We start from the raw sequence: 13,091 nt of genomic DNA on the forward strand, positions 1-13,091 counted from the left end.
ATTGGTCACTGTGTACCAGCCGGTCGCTCATGCCGGTCGCTTAGGTTGAGCGACCGCCACTAGTGACCGCCCCAAAAACAGAGTGTTTCAATCCGAAACTTAGGCTTCTGATCATCCGTTTTCAATCCGAATTTTGGATGATCATAGTCCAAATCTCAAATCTATTACTCCCATAACCATTGGGTGACAAGAAACCTAACAAACATCAAAATTGGATTACCCAGAACTCTCCCCTTGACTGGATCTATACTTTTTACAAAAGCAGGTTTTCGTTTTAGGATGAATCACATCAATAAGATTGGAAAGAGAGTTGCGATTGATCAGAAGGGTAACCACCATGATGAGGGGATGGGTTAACACAAAATTGAAAGACAAAGGAGATAAAGGATGAAGGGCGAATCCATTACCTCACTCCAGAATACCAGAAACAAGGAAGGATTGATCTCCAGATCACTACCAACACTTCAGATCTGCTTTCGGCACTTCTCTGCAGCCGTCTAACCTCCAAAAAGGGTAACCACGAATAAAATATTCGTAAATTAGTCAAGGGTTACTATTTATAGAAGTCAGGGAGCAAAATAGGGCAAAACCCCGCAACCAGAACCAGGTAGTCGCTGGTTCAATCGACTGCCACTAGCAACCGCCCCCATGTATTTTGCCATACAAGGGTGCTTTTGCTAGGGGGTTAATGTCCAAGTACACCTAGCCCTAAGGAAGAGATGGGGGAGATCTTACCTTCATTTTGGACATCTCCAGACACCACTTGACTTCCAGAAGTCCAACCAACAAGCAAGGCAGGCTCTTCAGACAGAGGATCCAGATCCATGGGTTCAGGGTATGGATCATGGGCTTCTATCCGGACACTCCACAAATTTACCCGACTAGACTTCGGTTTCTCGGACCTGTAATACGGATCCCAGGTTAGAAATACGGGGGTTGTTACAGCACCTTACCATTTTTTCTGCCAAAGATTTGACTTGCTGTCACATTTATGTCAGCGTGAATCTGATCCCTTCTTTTGGTGGGATTACATCCAGCTGTCTCGAGACTTCTTTGGGAAGCTTGAGCACCTGGTTTGCTGTGAAGAAGCTACACATCTCAGGCCATTGCCACCCTCCTTTGGGAATCAAGAGAGGCCTTCTCATTACCTCAGAGGTATAGACATGATATATATACCCACATTCTCTATGAATGAAGTAAATTCACAAACATTAACTTTGGTTATTACTCTCCTGAAACTACCCAAGAAGACATTCTCTCTTGGTCTTCTGAGATCATTTACTCCTCTCTATGAGGATTTGTTTTCATCAGAATCTGACTTAATCATCAGAGGTGACTTCCTATCCCCAGAGGCAGCCCACACTCACTTCTTTGTTTTCTAGGAACCAAGAACCAGGTTTGGTCTTTTTACGAACCAATTGGTCTACAGTCAGATTTTGGAGCAACATTTAACGCCATCTGTGGAGCAACATTTAATGCCATCTATGGGAAACGCTAACAAAAAAAATCATCAGTAGCTTTTCCCTCTGAATTTTTGGACATTTGTAAAGATAAGGATGGTTGGTGATAACTTAGGTGATCATGGTTCCAAATCCTTGGAAAATCCTCCTGTCAAGAAAAAAGAGGCTACCCGCAAGGGGGGACCTCCAAGGATACACATGTGCCTTTAGTATGTGAAAGTCTACCAACCACTGCGGAGTTACATGCAGAACACCCTACACAAGGTGTCACTCCTAATTCTACTCCAGATCCTATGCAGTTGATGGATCGGCAACAAAAAATGTTGGAGATGATGGGTTCCTTCAAGTCTATGGTGAACCAATTGAGCCAACTCATGCCACCCTCTGCCCCTGTTGCAGCCTTACCTAACATAGCAGTTCCTTCCCTATCGGTCACCATGATAGGGCCCAGGGAAATGAAGCAAATACACTTCCCGTTTAGCAGACAAGGTGTAAGGGGAAGGGGAAGGCCAAAGTTGTGGACGAAGGTGGACACTGGTCTATTTTTTACATATTAGGTGCTCATGCAGACAGACATTCCTTCCTTGGAGTTGGAGCAAAGTCACCTTACGTATCAAAACCTCCACGTGCATTGAAGGAGCATGTGGCTGAGTCCAAGGGTCTTTATCAGACAATAATGGCTCTTGTATCTGTTCGCGATGAAAGTTTATATCGTCAAGTCAAGATATGAACGAGCGTCTCTATCAACTTGAGTAGAAGATCCCTAATGAAGTTCAACTTGTATTAAGTCAGGACCCTTTTGTACCTAAGATTATGACCGCAACTTTATCGGTAGGTTTTCGTACCCCCACTTTTACAATTTATAATGGAACTACGGATCCCATGGCACACATAAGTCATTTCACATCTATTATGACCATGTGTGGGGGAGGGGATTCTATAAAGTGGACCTGCCACCACTTGGTTCTCCCGCTTGCCCAAGCACTCCATTCACAACTTTATAGAGTTGGGATATGCATTTGCAGCAAGGTTCAAGAGCGTAATCAAAAAGGATAAGACAAAGGACGACCTATTAGCTCTTAAACAAGGACGTTCGGAGTCTATTCGAGATCTCATCACTCGCTTTAATCAAATTTCCATCTTGTTCAAAGACCTTGATGACAAGGTGGCTTCATAGCCTTCAAAAGAGCCGTAACTAAAGCAAAGTTGGTTACCTCTATTGTTGAGAAGAAACCCATGACACTAGCAGAATTATTGCTCTTGGGATATGAGATGGCCATAGTAGAGGAGGTTTTAGAAGCAAATTGTAGTCATCACAGGGATTAGGAGAGACCTTTCATACAGAAGACTCTTGAATCAAGTTCTAAATCACGCTTCCAAATGAAAGATCCAAAGGCTAGACAGGAGTGGCGCGGTAAGCGAGTGATGGAGGAGGATGAAGAAGCATTCACCCCTTTGAATAAGTCATGATCTGCAATCTTAATGCAGATCCAAGACTCTGAAGACTCAGGGTTGTTAAAAACTCCTGGGAGGTTACACGCACACCCCCAAAGAGGGCTGACATGTCAAAGTATTGTCAATACCATAAAGATAGAGGGCATCCCACTAATGATTGTCATATGCTAAAAGTAGAAATAGAAAAGCTAATTGCCAGAGGGCATTTAAATCAGCATATGAAAGCTACTCATCGCGGGAAAACCTCACCTCCTCCAAGAAGGCGTAGTAGGACTCTTCCCCAAGATAGGACAAAGTCAAGAGGAAAAGCTCCAATGGCACCTAGGGACGAGGACCTTCCTAGAATTAACAGTATATTCAGAAGGCCCACTCCCAAGTCATTAAGGCAAATCAAGCATTGTACACATGTCATAGGAGCCATTGAGCCCTTAGCAGTGATATGTTTCGTTCAGAGCGAACCAATTACCTTAGCCGAGAAGGAGTTGGTTGATGTCCACACCCCACATGAGAATGCCATCATGATCAAGGTTAAGTTGGCAAATCACACGATCTATAGAGTCCTAGTTGATACTGGATCATTTGCAGATATTTTGTCTCTAGATGCCTTCTGACTACTTAAGATCAATCAGGAAGCACTCCAACCAACCGCAGCCTTGCTCTATGGTTTTTCTAGAAGTTCCACCACTGTAGAGGAAAATATATAGTTGGATAACAGTGGGAACTTTTCCTCAACAAGTAACTTTGCCTACCATGTTCATGGTCATATGCAACTTGTCGGCTTAGACCATCATCTTGGGTCACCCCACATTAACGGCGATGGGAGCAATAATCTCCCCCAGGCATATGATGATGAAGTTTCCAACTGCTTAAGGTGTTGGTGTCTGCAAGACTGACCATAGGCAGTCCAGGATCTGTTATCTCAACTTCGTTAGAAAGGAACTGATAGCACCACTTGCTGGAATCACCCTTGCTGTTGAAGTGCGTGATGATAGAGATGAAAGCCAAATGCAATGAGGGGAGCCTATGGAAAGGTTGCAAAAGGTTCCACTAAAGTAGTCCATCTTGAGAGAGGGACCAACATAAGACTTTAAGTAGAGGCTGGCAACCATCATAGCCCAAAACGCAGATGTCTTGGCGTGGTCAGCTGAAGACATGCCAGAAATAGACCAAAGTGTTGTAGAGCATAGCATAAACAAGGGAGCAACTCCAGTTGTGCAAAAAAGAAGAAATTTTTCTATAGACAAATATCAAGCCATCCAAGTTGATGTAGAAAAGCTTGAAAAATCTGGCTTCATCAGCCCAATTGAATGTTCAAAATGGTTGGCCAATGTAATTATGGTGAAAAAGGTAAGCAGAAAGTGGAGGATGTGTACGGACTACATAGATCTCAATAAAGCCTGCCCCAAGGATTGCTACCCATTGCCTCACATTGATCTATTAATCGATGCCACTACAGGACATGAAGTGTTGAGTTTCATAGATGCTTACTCTAGCTATAACCAAATCATGATAAAACCAAAAGATGAGGTACAGGCCTCCTTCATGACCAACAAGGAGAGCTACTATTATAAGGTCATGCCTTTTGGTCTAAAGAATGCTGGAGCTACTTATCAGTGAGCAGAAAACAAAATTTTCTACAAACAAATAGGGCGTAACATGAAGGTTTACATGGACAATATGTTGGTCAAGAGCATTCAACAAAGGCATAACATTAATGACTTGTCAAAAGTCTTTGATGTTCTCTGAGAATGCAAGATATGCCTGAACCCCAAGAAGTGTGCTTTTGGGGTCTCTTTAGGAAAGTTCCTGGGGTTTATGGAGTCACAAAGGGGCATATAGGCAAATCCTGAGAAAATCAAGGCTATTTTAGACATGCAACCTCCATGCACAGTTAAAGAAATCCAATGTCTGACAAGAAGAGTTGCTGTCATAAATTGCTTCTTGGCAAAGTTTGGAGAGTTGCTTACCTTTTTTAGCAATAGTAAAGACTCTCAACGCCACCTCAAGATTTGTTTGGACTAAGGAATGTTTGAAAGCCTTAGAAGAACTCAAGCTCTAGTTAAGTTCTCCTCCTATTTTTGTTTGTCCTTCCTCCGGGAAGGGACTCTTTATGTACTTGGCAATGTCTGCCCAAGCTGTAAGTTTTGTTTTAATATAAGAGAAAAAGGCATTGAAAAAGCTTGTTTATTACGTTTCTCATGTCCTCTTAGATGCTAAGACTAGATATCCTGAGATAAAGAAACAAGCCTTGGCTGTAATAGTGTCTATCCGAAAGCTTAGACCTTATTTCCAAGCCCATCCTGTGACAATCCTCACCAATGCTCCACTAAAAAAGATATTGCATCATCCAGATCTGGTTGGTAGATTGGTCACTTGGGCCATTGAATCAAGTGAGAATCAAGTTGATTTTCAGCCAAGGACTGTAGTGAAGGGACAAGCACTAGCGGATTTTGTGGTTGAGTCCACCACTGGATGGAATATGGGGGAAGAACAAGAGATATCTTTAGAAACTTGGGTTCTCTTTGTTGATGAAGCTAATAATTTTTCAGGCAGTGGAGTTGGTTTGTAAAGGATAAGTCTTTGAATTCAGAGACTTATCCTTTACAGTACTGCAAAGTCCTCATGGCTTCATCATCAATTATGCCCTTCGCTTCATCTTCTCAGCAACAAATAATGTAGCTGAGTACGAAGCTCTCCTAGCAGGGTTGTGCTTGGCTAACTCCCTATGTGTCAAGAGTTTGAAGATACACAGTGACTCACAACTGATAGTGAGCCAGATTAGAGGCATTTATGAAGCCAAAGAGGAAAAGATGGCACAATATCTTGCCAAAGCAAATGAACTAAAAGTCTTCTTTATTCAATGCAAATTCATTCAAATTCCTAGAGATGAAAATGCAAAGGCTGATATCTAGGACAAATTGGCATCAACAAGCATTGAAGACATTGAAGCTTCCGTTTATCAAGAAATCCATTATGAACCAACCATTGATGCTTGGGAAATGATGAAATTGATGAAGTAGAACCATCATGGATGGACGAATTAATCTCATGTCTCCAACATGATCAACTTCCAGAGGATCGAGCGCAAGCACGTATCATCAAAAGAAGAGCTGCCAAGTTCACCCTGGTGGAAGGCATGTTGTATAAGAGATCTATTGAGGGACCACTTTTGAAATGCATAGGTTTAGCAGGTGCACAATATGCATTGGTAGAAGTGCATGAAGGTATATGTGGAGCTCATATGGGGGCTAAAGCTTTGGCTCTCAAAATCCTAAGACAAGGGGTGGCCAACGATGGTCAAAGATGCTCAGAGTTATGTCCGTCACTGTGAACCTTGTCAACTCCACTCCTCAGTACAAAGAGCCCCAACTGTGCCATTGGTTTTCATTTGAGCCCAATACCTTTTTCTAAATGGGTAGAGGTTGAACTTGCGACAACCATCACAGAAAAGTAGATGGAAAAGTTCACCCTCAACAAAATGATTTACAGATTTGGCCTACCCAAGATATTGTTGGCAAACAATGGCACTCAGTTCGACAATCCAGCATTTAAAATTTTTGTCAAACTTATCATATTGATTTCAAGAGAGTCGCAATGGTGTATCCTTAATGCAATGGTCAAGTAGAGGTCACCAATCATACCTTACTTGATGGAATTAAGAGACGTTTGGAGGAAGGTCACTAGCAATGGGTTGAGGAATTGCCCCATGTTCTTTAGGCCTACAGGACTTCATCAAGAACACCAATGGGGGAAACACCTTTCAGATTATCTTATGGCACTGAGTCGTTAGTTCCCGTAGAATTGTTAGCAGGATCACTTAGATCAACACATCTTGATGAAGCAGCAAATGAAGAGGGACTTAAATTTGGAATTCGTTGATGAAGTCTGAGAAACAGCTTTCTATCGAAATGTGGCTTATCAGAAAAAAAAGTTGCTAAATATTATAACTCCTGAGTACAAAGCAACACTTTTCGGCAAGGAAACTTAGTCCTCCGACAAGCTGATGCTTTTGCCCCAAGAGGAAGAAAAAAACTATCTCCTAGATGGGAAGATCCCTACCTTGGGGTAGATGAACTCCAACCTGAAACTTATAAATTCAAAGATTTGGAGACTAATAGAGAACTTGTTCATGACTAGAATGCAACGCAACTAAGGAAGTTCTATCAATGAACAAGATACATCATTGAACAAGTAAGAGTAACTTGCTCGAATCCTAAGTTTTATCCTATATACATTTGTTTTCCTTTGGTAAAGCATGCATTCTTGGAATCTTTCCCGAGTGCTAGTACTTAGTCATTTTTGTAAGCATTAAGTATTTTCTATAAGAAATTGTATTGTCACTCAACTTCTCCCGAGAGATCACACTTAGTTGAATTTTATGTGTGAGAGGGGTAAGGGATAAAGATGATCATAGTTACTGTAAGTGCTAACATGTGAGGTGTACAAGATGGAAGTAAAAAATAATTCTTTAATTAGTGTATGCTATAAAAAATTTTTTTTTTTTAAATAATAAAAAGTCATAGTTAAAAAGATCTAGTCATTCAGCAGCAGTTGGTTGAGCCTTAGTAGCATCATCACTTTCAATAGTGACAATGGTACAGCCATCAGGATTCTGTTGGAGAGGAGCTTGTTGATGACTTCTTTATGAAAAGGGTCCTTGTTTTCTTCAAGATAAGGAGTTCTTGGAGGTCGCATTGAGGAGACAGCAGCTGGAGTGGGGACTGTTGAAGGACCACCAGTTGGAGCAGGACCCTGAGTTGAGGATTGCATCCCGCTATACACAAGAATCTTTAGTCTTACGCAAGCGTTAGCATCGAAGGGAGCATCCTTGCAAATTTCCCTCAGGGTTTCCTCTAGTAGCTTCTTTGCCATTATGTCAAAGGCTTCATCCAGGCCACATTCATAACCTGGAAGAGCTGCCTCTTCCACTTCCCTTTGATATTCGGCAGAAGCCCTGAACTCTTTAATAGCATCCTCTGCATAAGTGGCAGCCTGATCCTTCATCTTCTGATTTTTTTGGTCTATCTCTTTTAACTCCAGCTCTATCTCATGCTTCTCAAAGTCCAGCTTTGAGCAGCAGGCAGAAAGTTGAGTTTTCCTTCTGTAGCTTCAACACTGTGGCTTCCAAGTTGAGCATGTTTGCTTTCAGTTTGGCTAATTCAGCTTCCATCTTTTTCTTATCTTGGATGGCAGCTTCCTAGGCTTTCACTTCCTCTGCCTGTCTTTTCTGGGCTTCCTCCTTGCCACTTTTGTAGTATTTATTGTTGGCGCGGCCTTCACCTAGCTTTTTCTTAGCAGTCTCCAGGTCGTTTTGGGTTCTCCCCAACTCCCTGCAAATGTCATCATACTTAGTCTGCAACAACCCGTATCTATGGAGTTGGTACCCAATATCATTGTTGAGCCTAGTAATCTCTATAGCCATGCTCCTACTCTTCCTCATCAACGACTCCACCAGACTGATAGAAGTGTATAAGTGCCTGTAACATAGCACATTCTATCGTTAGTAGAGTGTGGGGAAGGAGATAGTTTGCAAGACATAAGAAGATGATAGACTTACTGAGAGAGTTGTGCATGAAGACCCACAAGGGATAGCTCAACATAATGCTACTTGTCCATTGCGGGTATCCCATGCTCGATCCATTGCCTTGATCTTACAGCCTCTCTGAAGAGACCGACCATCTCCCTCAAAGATATTCCATTTTGGAGTCCGTCGGGGAGGCAAGGTCGATCATTCTAGCAACTAATGTTGCCGTCTCTTTGACTATTGCTATCGTGGATGAGGTTGATGTTGTTGTTGTTGTGGTGGTGGTAGTCTTGGGACCTTGAGAGGCAAGGACATTGGTCTTTGAACTGATCCCTGATGCCCTGGTTATGGCATCCCCAAAAGTCCTGTCGCCTATACTAACTCCGGGATGTGACTTTCGGGGAGCTTGAGGTGGAAGACCCCCTGAGCCTCTCGGTGGTGCAGCCATGGAGGAAGGCTTCGAATCACCATTCCTTATCACTTTCTCCTTGCCCTTATTGGCTGAGGGAGAGCTGGGACTCTTGTGACTCTCCCTTGTGATCAAATCCCTAGCTGGGGCCCCACTTTGAACAGGATCCCGAGAACCACTTTCTCTGGAGGAAGAAGCAGCAAATTTCTTTCCTTCATTTGGAGCCTTTGTTGTTAGAACTCCTGTTTTAGCTTCCTTGGCCTCCTTGGCGATATCTGCCAGAGTCTTCATTTCGAACTCCGGTGGTACTGTCACATCCACCCAGCCGGTACCCCATTTGGAACACTCGAAAATGTGATCCACAGTCCAAGGGTCAAGATTCGTAGGTCCATGCCTCCCACATACACAATGACATAATCATGAACAAAGATAATCAAAGTAAAAACAATTAATACTAAGTATCATGAATAAGGTAAGATTAAATAAATCAGAGTGCGGAAGACAGATAATATTAAAGTGCAAACATAATCATAAAGGTGAGAGAAGGTATGATAACCACTCTCTCAGAGCAGCGGAAAAGAAGTGTGATAAAGTTAATTACATGTCCAAGTATCTGAAAGATAAATCCAACAAGTTAATTACAGGCCCAAATACTCCAAAAATACACCAGGGGAATGGGGCACTAAGCTAGGGTTTCCTCTACTCTAATAATAGTTTCCTCAATGGTGCTGATGAAGTAAACCTAGCTTTGCCGCTCCCTCACAACCGTGGGGCTAACCCTGGTGCGGATAGTAATCCTCCTCGGCACCAACACTCGGATCTTCACAGATGCCACTACCCGAAGGGTAGTATGCGGAATCATAGTCCGTCTCAAAGGGGGTGCCATCATAGTCTTCGGTACCTGTAGGATAATCTAAAAACATTTGTACAAAAGGAATGAGTTCGAAGAACTCAGCAAGGTAGTTATTCCATAATTAGAAATCATACACATACAGAACATACATAATGCAATGTGATATGGAACATATGATGCAGTATAATTCTAACTCTATGAATGCTAGTCTCTAGGGTAGACATGCTTTAAGTCATAGCACCATACTTCTTTGGGTGGTCAGTCACTCCCCCTCAATCATACAAGATATCTTGGGTCTGCCAGGGAAGTTCGATAAAGTCATCTCAAAAACCATGGTAAGGGAATAGGTCACCGCTCTCTCACATCACCGATTGGTATAAGTACTGGCGTATGTCACAGTAAAGCCTAGCCCAATGCAAGTCATCTACTCAGTCGGTCAAGTCAGATCCAGATACGTCCATTCCTCGCCCCTGGCGATCCTTTCCAGTATCCTTCACACTAGAGTCAGCGAAATCCCGGATTTCGGACTCATCAACCCTATTGGTCATCCACAAATAGTAAACGGGAAGCTCTCACGTCCTCTCACGGATTGGTTACCGGTCTTGAGCGCTCGTGAGCCCAAGTCTAGCCATTTGCAACCCTACCAATAAATGGCCCCTTTCGGGTATCCGTAGTATGGTTTATGTCCCCTATCGGATTGGTTACCTGCCTAGAGCACCCATCCAACCATACACTACCACGGGTTGTTCGGTCTCAATGCCCTTCCGATTCGGATCTGACACGACAAGGATAAACCTAGCCAACCAACTAGACAGTCCTATGTATGTCATCCAATAACCCGGGAAGGTGTCTATAGGCACCATCGGAGAACATCCCATACTATTCCTTCCGATGCCTAAGGACAGAAGTGTCAATAGAACACTCCCCAATCCCAAGTTGTATGTAAACAATCACATATTCAAGTTCATCATCTTTCATGCATCCAATACATCTTATCATAAAAGTTAAATCATGATATTGAAATGAATCATCATAGACATAAGTAAACAAGAATAGTAATGTAACATGACAAGAGTATAAAGATGTCAATACTACTGTTCTAACACATATATAACAGTCTTACAAAGATTTAAAAGTAATCAAAAGGTTCTATTCATAAACAAGAACATAAATCATAAGTTGGTGGTGATCTATATGTTTATGGAGATAACCATCCTTACCTTGGGTTGAATTGATGATGAATTGAGAATACCAAGAAATAGTCCAAAATAATTGTTAAGGCCCTAAACAAACATCAATAATAAGTTAGAGAAGAAATTAGGAAGATTGGATATTAATTGGATCAAAACTGGCCAAGGTTGCTGTCAGCAACAACTTTGGTTGATGGTTTTGGTCGATGGTATCGACCAAAAGGATCGACCAAAGTTTCCTTCGGGACAGAATGATGGATTTTGGGGGTTTTCATCAGAAATTGGTTTTCCGGTATTCCGATCAATTTGAAACTTGGAGGAATACTTAACAATAGTAGTAGGACACTATAAGTCAAGAAATTTACCCAATTCAATGGTCCAAACAAAAAGCCCCAAATTGAGTTAACAAGTTCAAGTGACAAACATCATGGCATGAGTTGGGATTGATTGCATTGTCATGGAAATGGCATGAAATAGCTAGGGGAACTAATAGAATTTCGATTGGAATCATATAGAAGTGATAAACATGAACATAGCATGCGCTACAGCTCAGTTTGGTACAAAATGACATGATGTTAATAGAAAAATTAAGGAATACATATGCTAGGCATGAGGTGGAGGCATAGCATCAATGGATGGCTAAGAAGATCATAGGTTAATCATGTGTAGACACTTGGAGTGGTGGTTGCAAGGTTGCAGCACCATTTCCAATGTCTCACCAGCAAGATAGGCATAGAAAAGAATAGAAAATGGTAGGATAGAGAGTGGAATGGTGATTCATACCTTGGTGTGGAAGATGTAGACAAGAATCAATAGTAAACAATGAGTTTTTGATGAGGTGCCCTTCACATTAGCCAAGGAGATGCCTTGGGAAGCTCTCCCCACGATTTCAGGTGAGAAAATGATTGCAAAAGGGCTCAAGGCTCGAGGTCATAATAAATAGAATGGGAATATTCCATGGAATCATTAACTTTGCAAACTGGGAAACTTTGGTCGGTGGTTTTGGTCGATGGCATCGACCAAAAGGATCGACCAAAATGTTTCTCAGCAGAAAAACAGGTTTAGTTCAGCAACTTCAAGTAGAGATTTGAAAGGCTATACAAGGTCAATTTGAGTGAGGTTTTCTTCCATAATTCAATCAAGAAGTCTAGTTTCGGGGAATACCTTCGGATTGTGCACATGAGGTCATTAGGTACATCAACTAGATTAATCTTCTCCGATGCGCAGACTTTCCTTAAACACTGATAATGCATTTAAGCAAGGGGTATCATCATCAATGTCCATAGGCTCGATCTCCGAATCATGATCATCAATCAGACTGGTCCATAGGTCTCTTCTACCACCGCTTCGGGTCTTCAGACCTGAATACAATAGTGGATCCAGGTTAGGGTCAGTGTTAGAATAGGGTTGGATATTACAGATACCCTAGCCACAAGTGATATACCTGTCTCTCCACCCCTTGTTATTGGTGGGAAGGGTGTCATCTTCTATAACTTGGAATTTGGTGTTGGGGGTTCCGTCTATTGAAGTTGAACCACCCCTTTCTCGCTATGGTTCTCAAAGAAAATATACACATAAAGATATCCAAGTTACAATCTACCCCCATGCTAGGGCAGTACCCTATGAACCCAACTAGACACCTCCAACCGGGCCAACATCCCAGGGTTAAGGTTGTAATGGTACAAGACCTGCATTACGAAGGGATGAAAGGGTACCCTCATCCCTCCCAGTATGGAGTCAAAGTACAAGGGGACTTCCCCTTCCCTCAACATGCAAGCTCTCTTGTAGGGTTCTGGGAGCCTAATTTGGAGTCAGCTAGAATACGAAAGGTTGTCCTCATCAACTAGAGGTGTTGGGTGCAAAATAAACTGGGAAAGTACAGAGAAACATAACCTAGAAGAAAAGGAAGAATGCCTACTATCTAAAGGGATCTCAAAACCAGCGTCTGGAGCCATATCTCCTTCAACAACATTTCCTGGGGCTGCGTCTTCGCATAGAGGATCCCTCTATTCATTAATTAAACTAGAGGCAGGGTCAAGAAAAGGAGAAGAAGAGGAGGGAAACCTACACTCAAAGAGGTCACCACTTATTCCTATGTCTTTCTAGGGTTCTGCGGGGACCCTAGAGTTGGGGTTTCCATATGAATCAATAATTTCCTACCCATGTTATTAGTTGTGAGGAAAGACTTATGAGCTCAAAG

The 13,091-nt window shown here is 42.3% G+C and overlaps 1 protein-coding gene across 1 annotated transcript; it reads left to right on the forward strand.

Annotated features, from left to right (window-relative positions):
- Positions 1 to 4,231: 4,231 nt before the first annotated feature.
- LOC149029339 (uncharacterized) lies at positions 4,232 to 5,827 on the forward strand. The gene is made up of 3 exons (XM_089143010.1): positions 4,232 to 4,262; positions 5,126 to 5,476; positions 5,523 to 5,827. Exons 1-3 carry the CDS (start codon positions 4,232 to 4,234, stop codon positions 5,825 to 5,827), a joined length of 687 nt encoding a protein of 228 aa, XP_088999136.1.
- The last annotated feature ends 7,264 nt before the right edge of the window (positions 5,828 to 13,091 follow it).

This window comes from Hakea prostrata, chromosome 1, assembly GCF_041222555.1.
Source record: "Hakea prostrata isolate BN-2017 chromosome 1, UWA_Hpros_2, whole genome shotgun sequence".
NCBI classification, from domain to species: Eukaryota; Viridiplantae; Streptophyta; class Magnoliopsida; order Proteales; family Proteaceae; genus Hakea; species Hakea prostrata.

What these genes read in the sequence shown, in the direction of transcription:
- LOC149029339 (XM_089143010.1), top strand. Translation starts at nt 4,232, where the DNA reads ATGGTTGGCCAATGTAATTATGGTGAAAAAG. An exon ending in ATGTAATTATGGTGAAAAAG is followed by an intron (nt 4,263 to 5,125) that starts GTAAGCAGAAAG and finishes ATGTCCTCTTAG; the next exon opens with ATGCTAAGACTAGATATCCT. An exon ending in TTTTTCAGGCAGTGGAGTTG is followed by an intron (nt 5,477 to 5,522) that starts GTTTGTAAAGGA and finishes TATCCTTTACAG; the next exon opens with TACTGCAAAGTCCTCATGGC.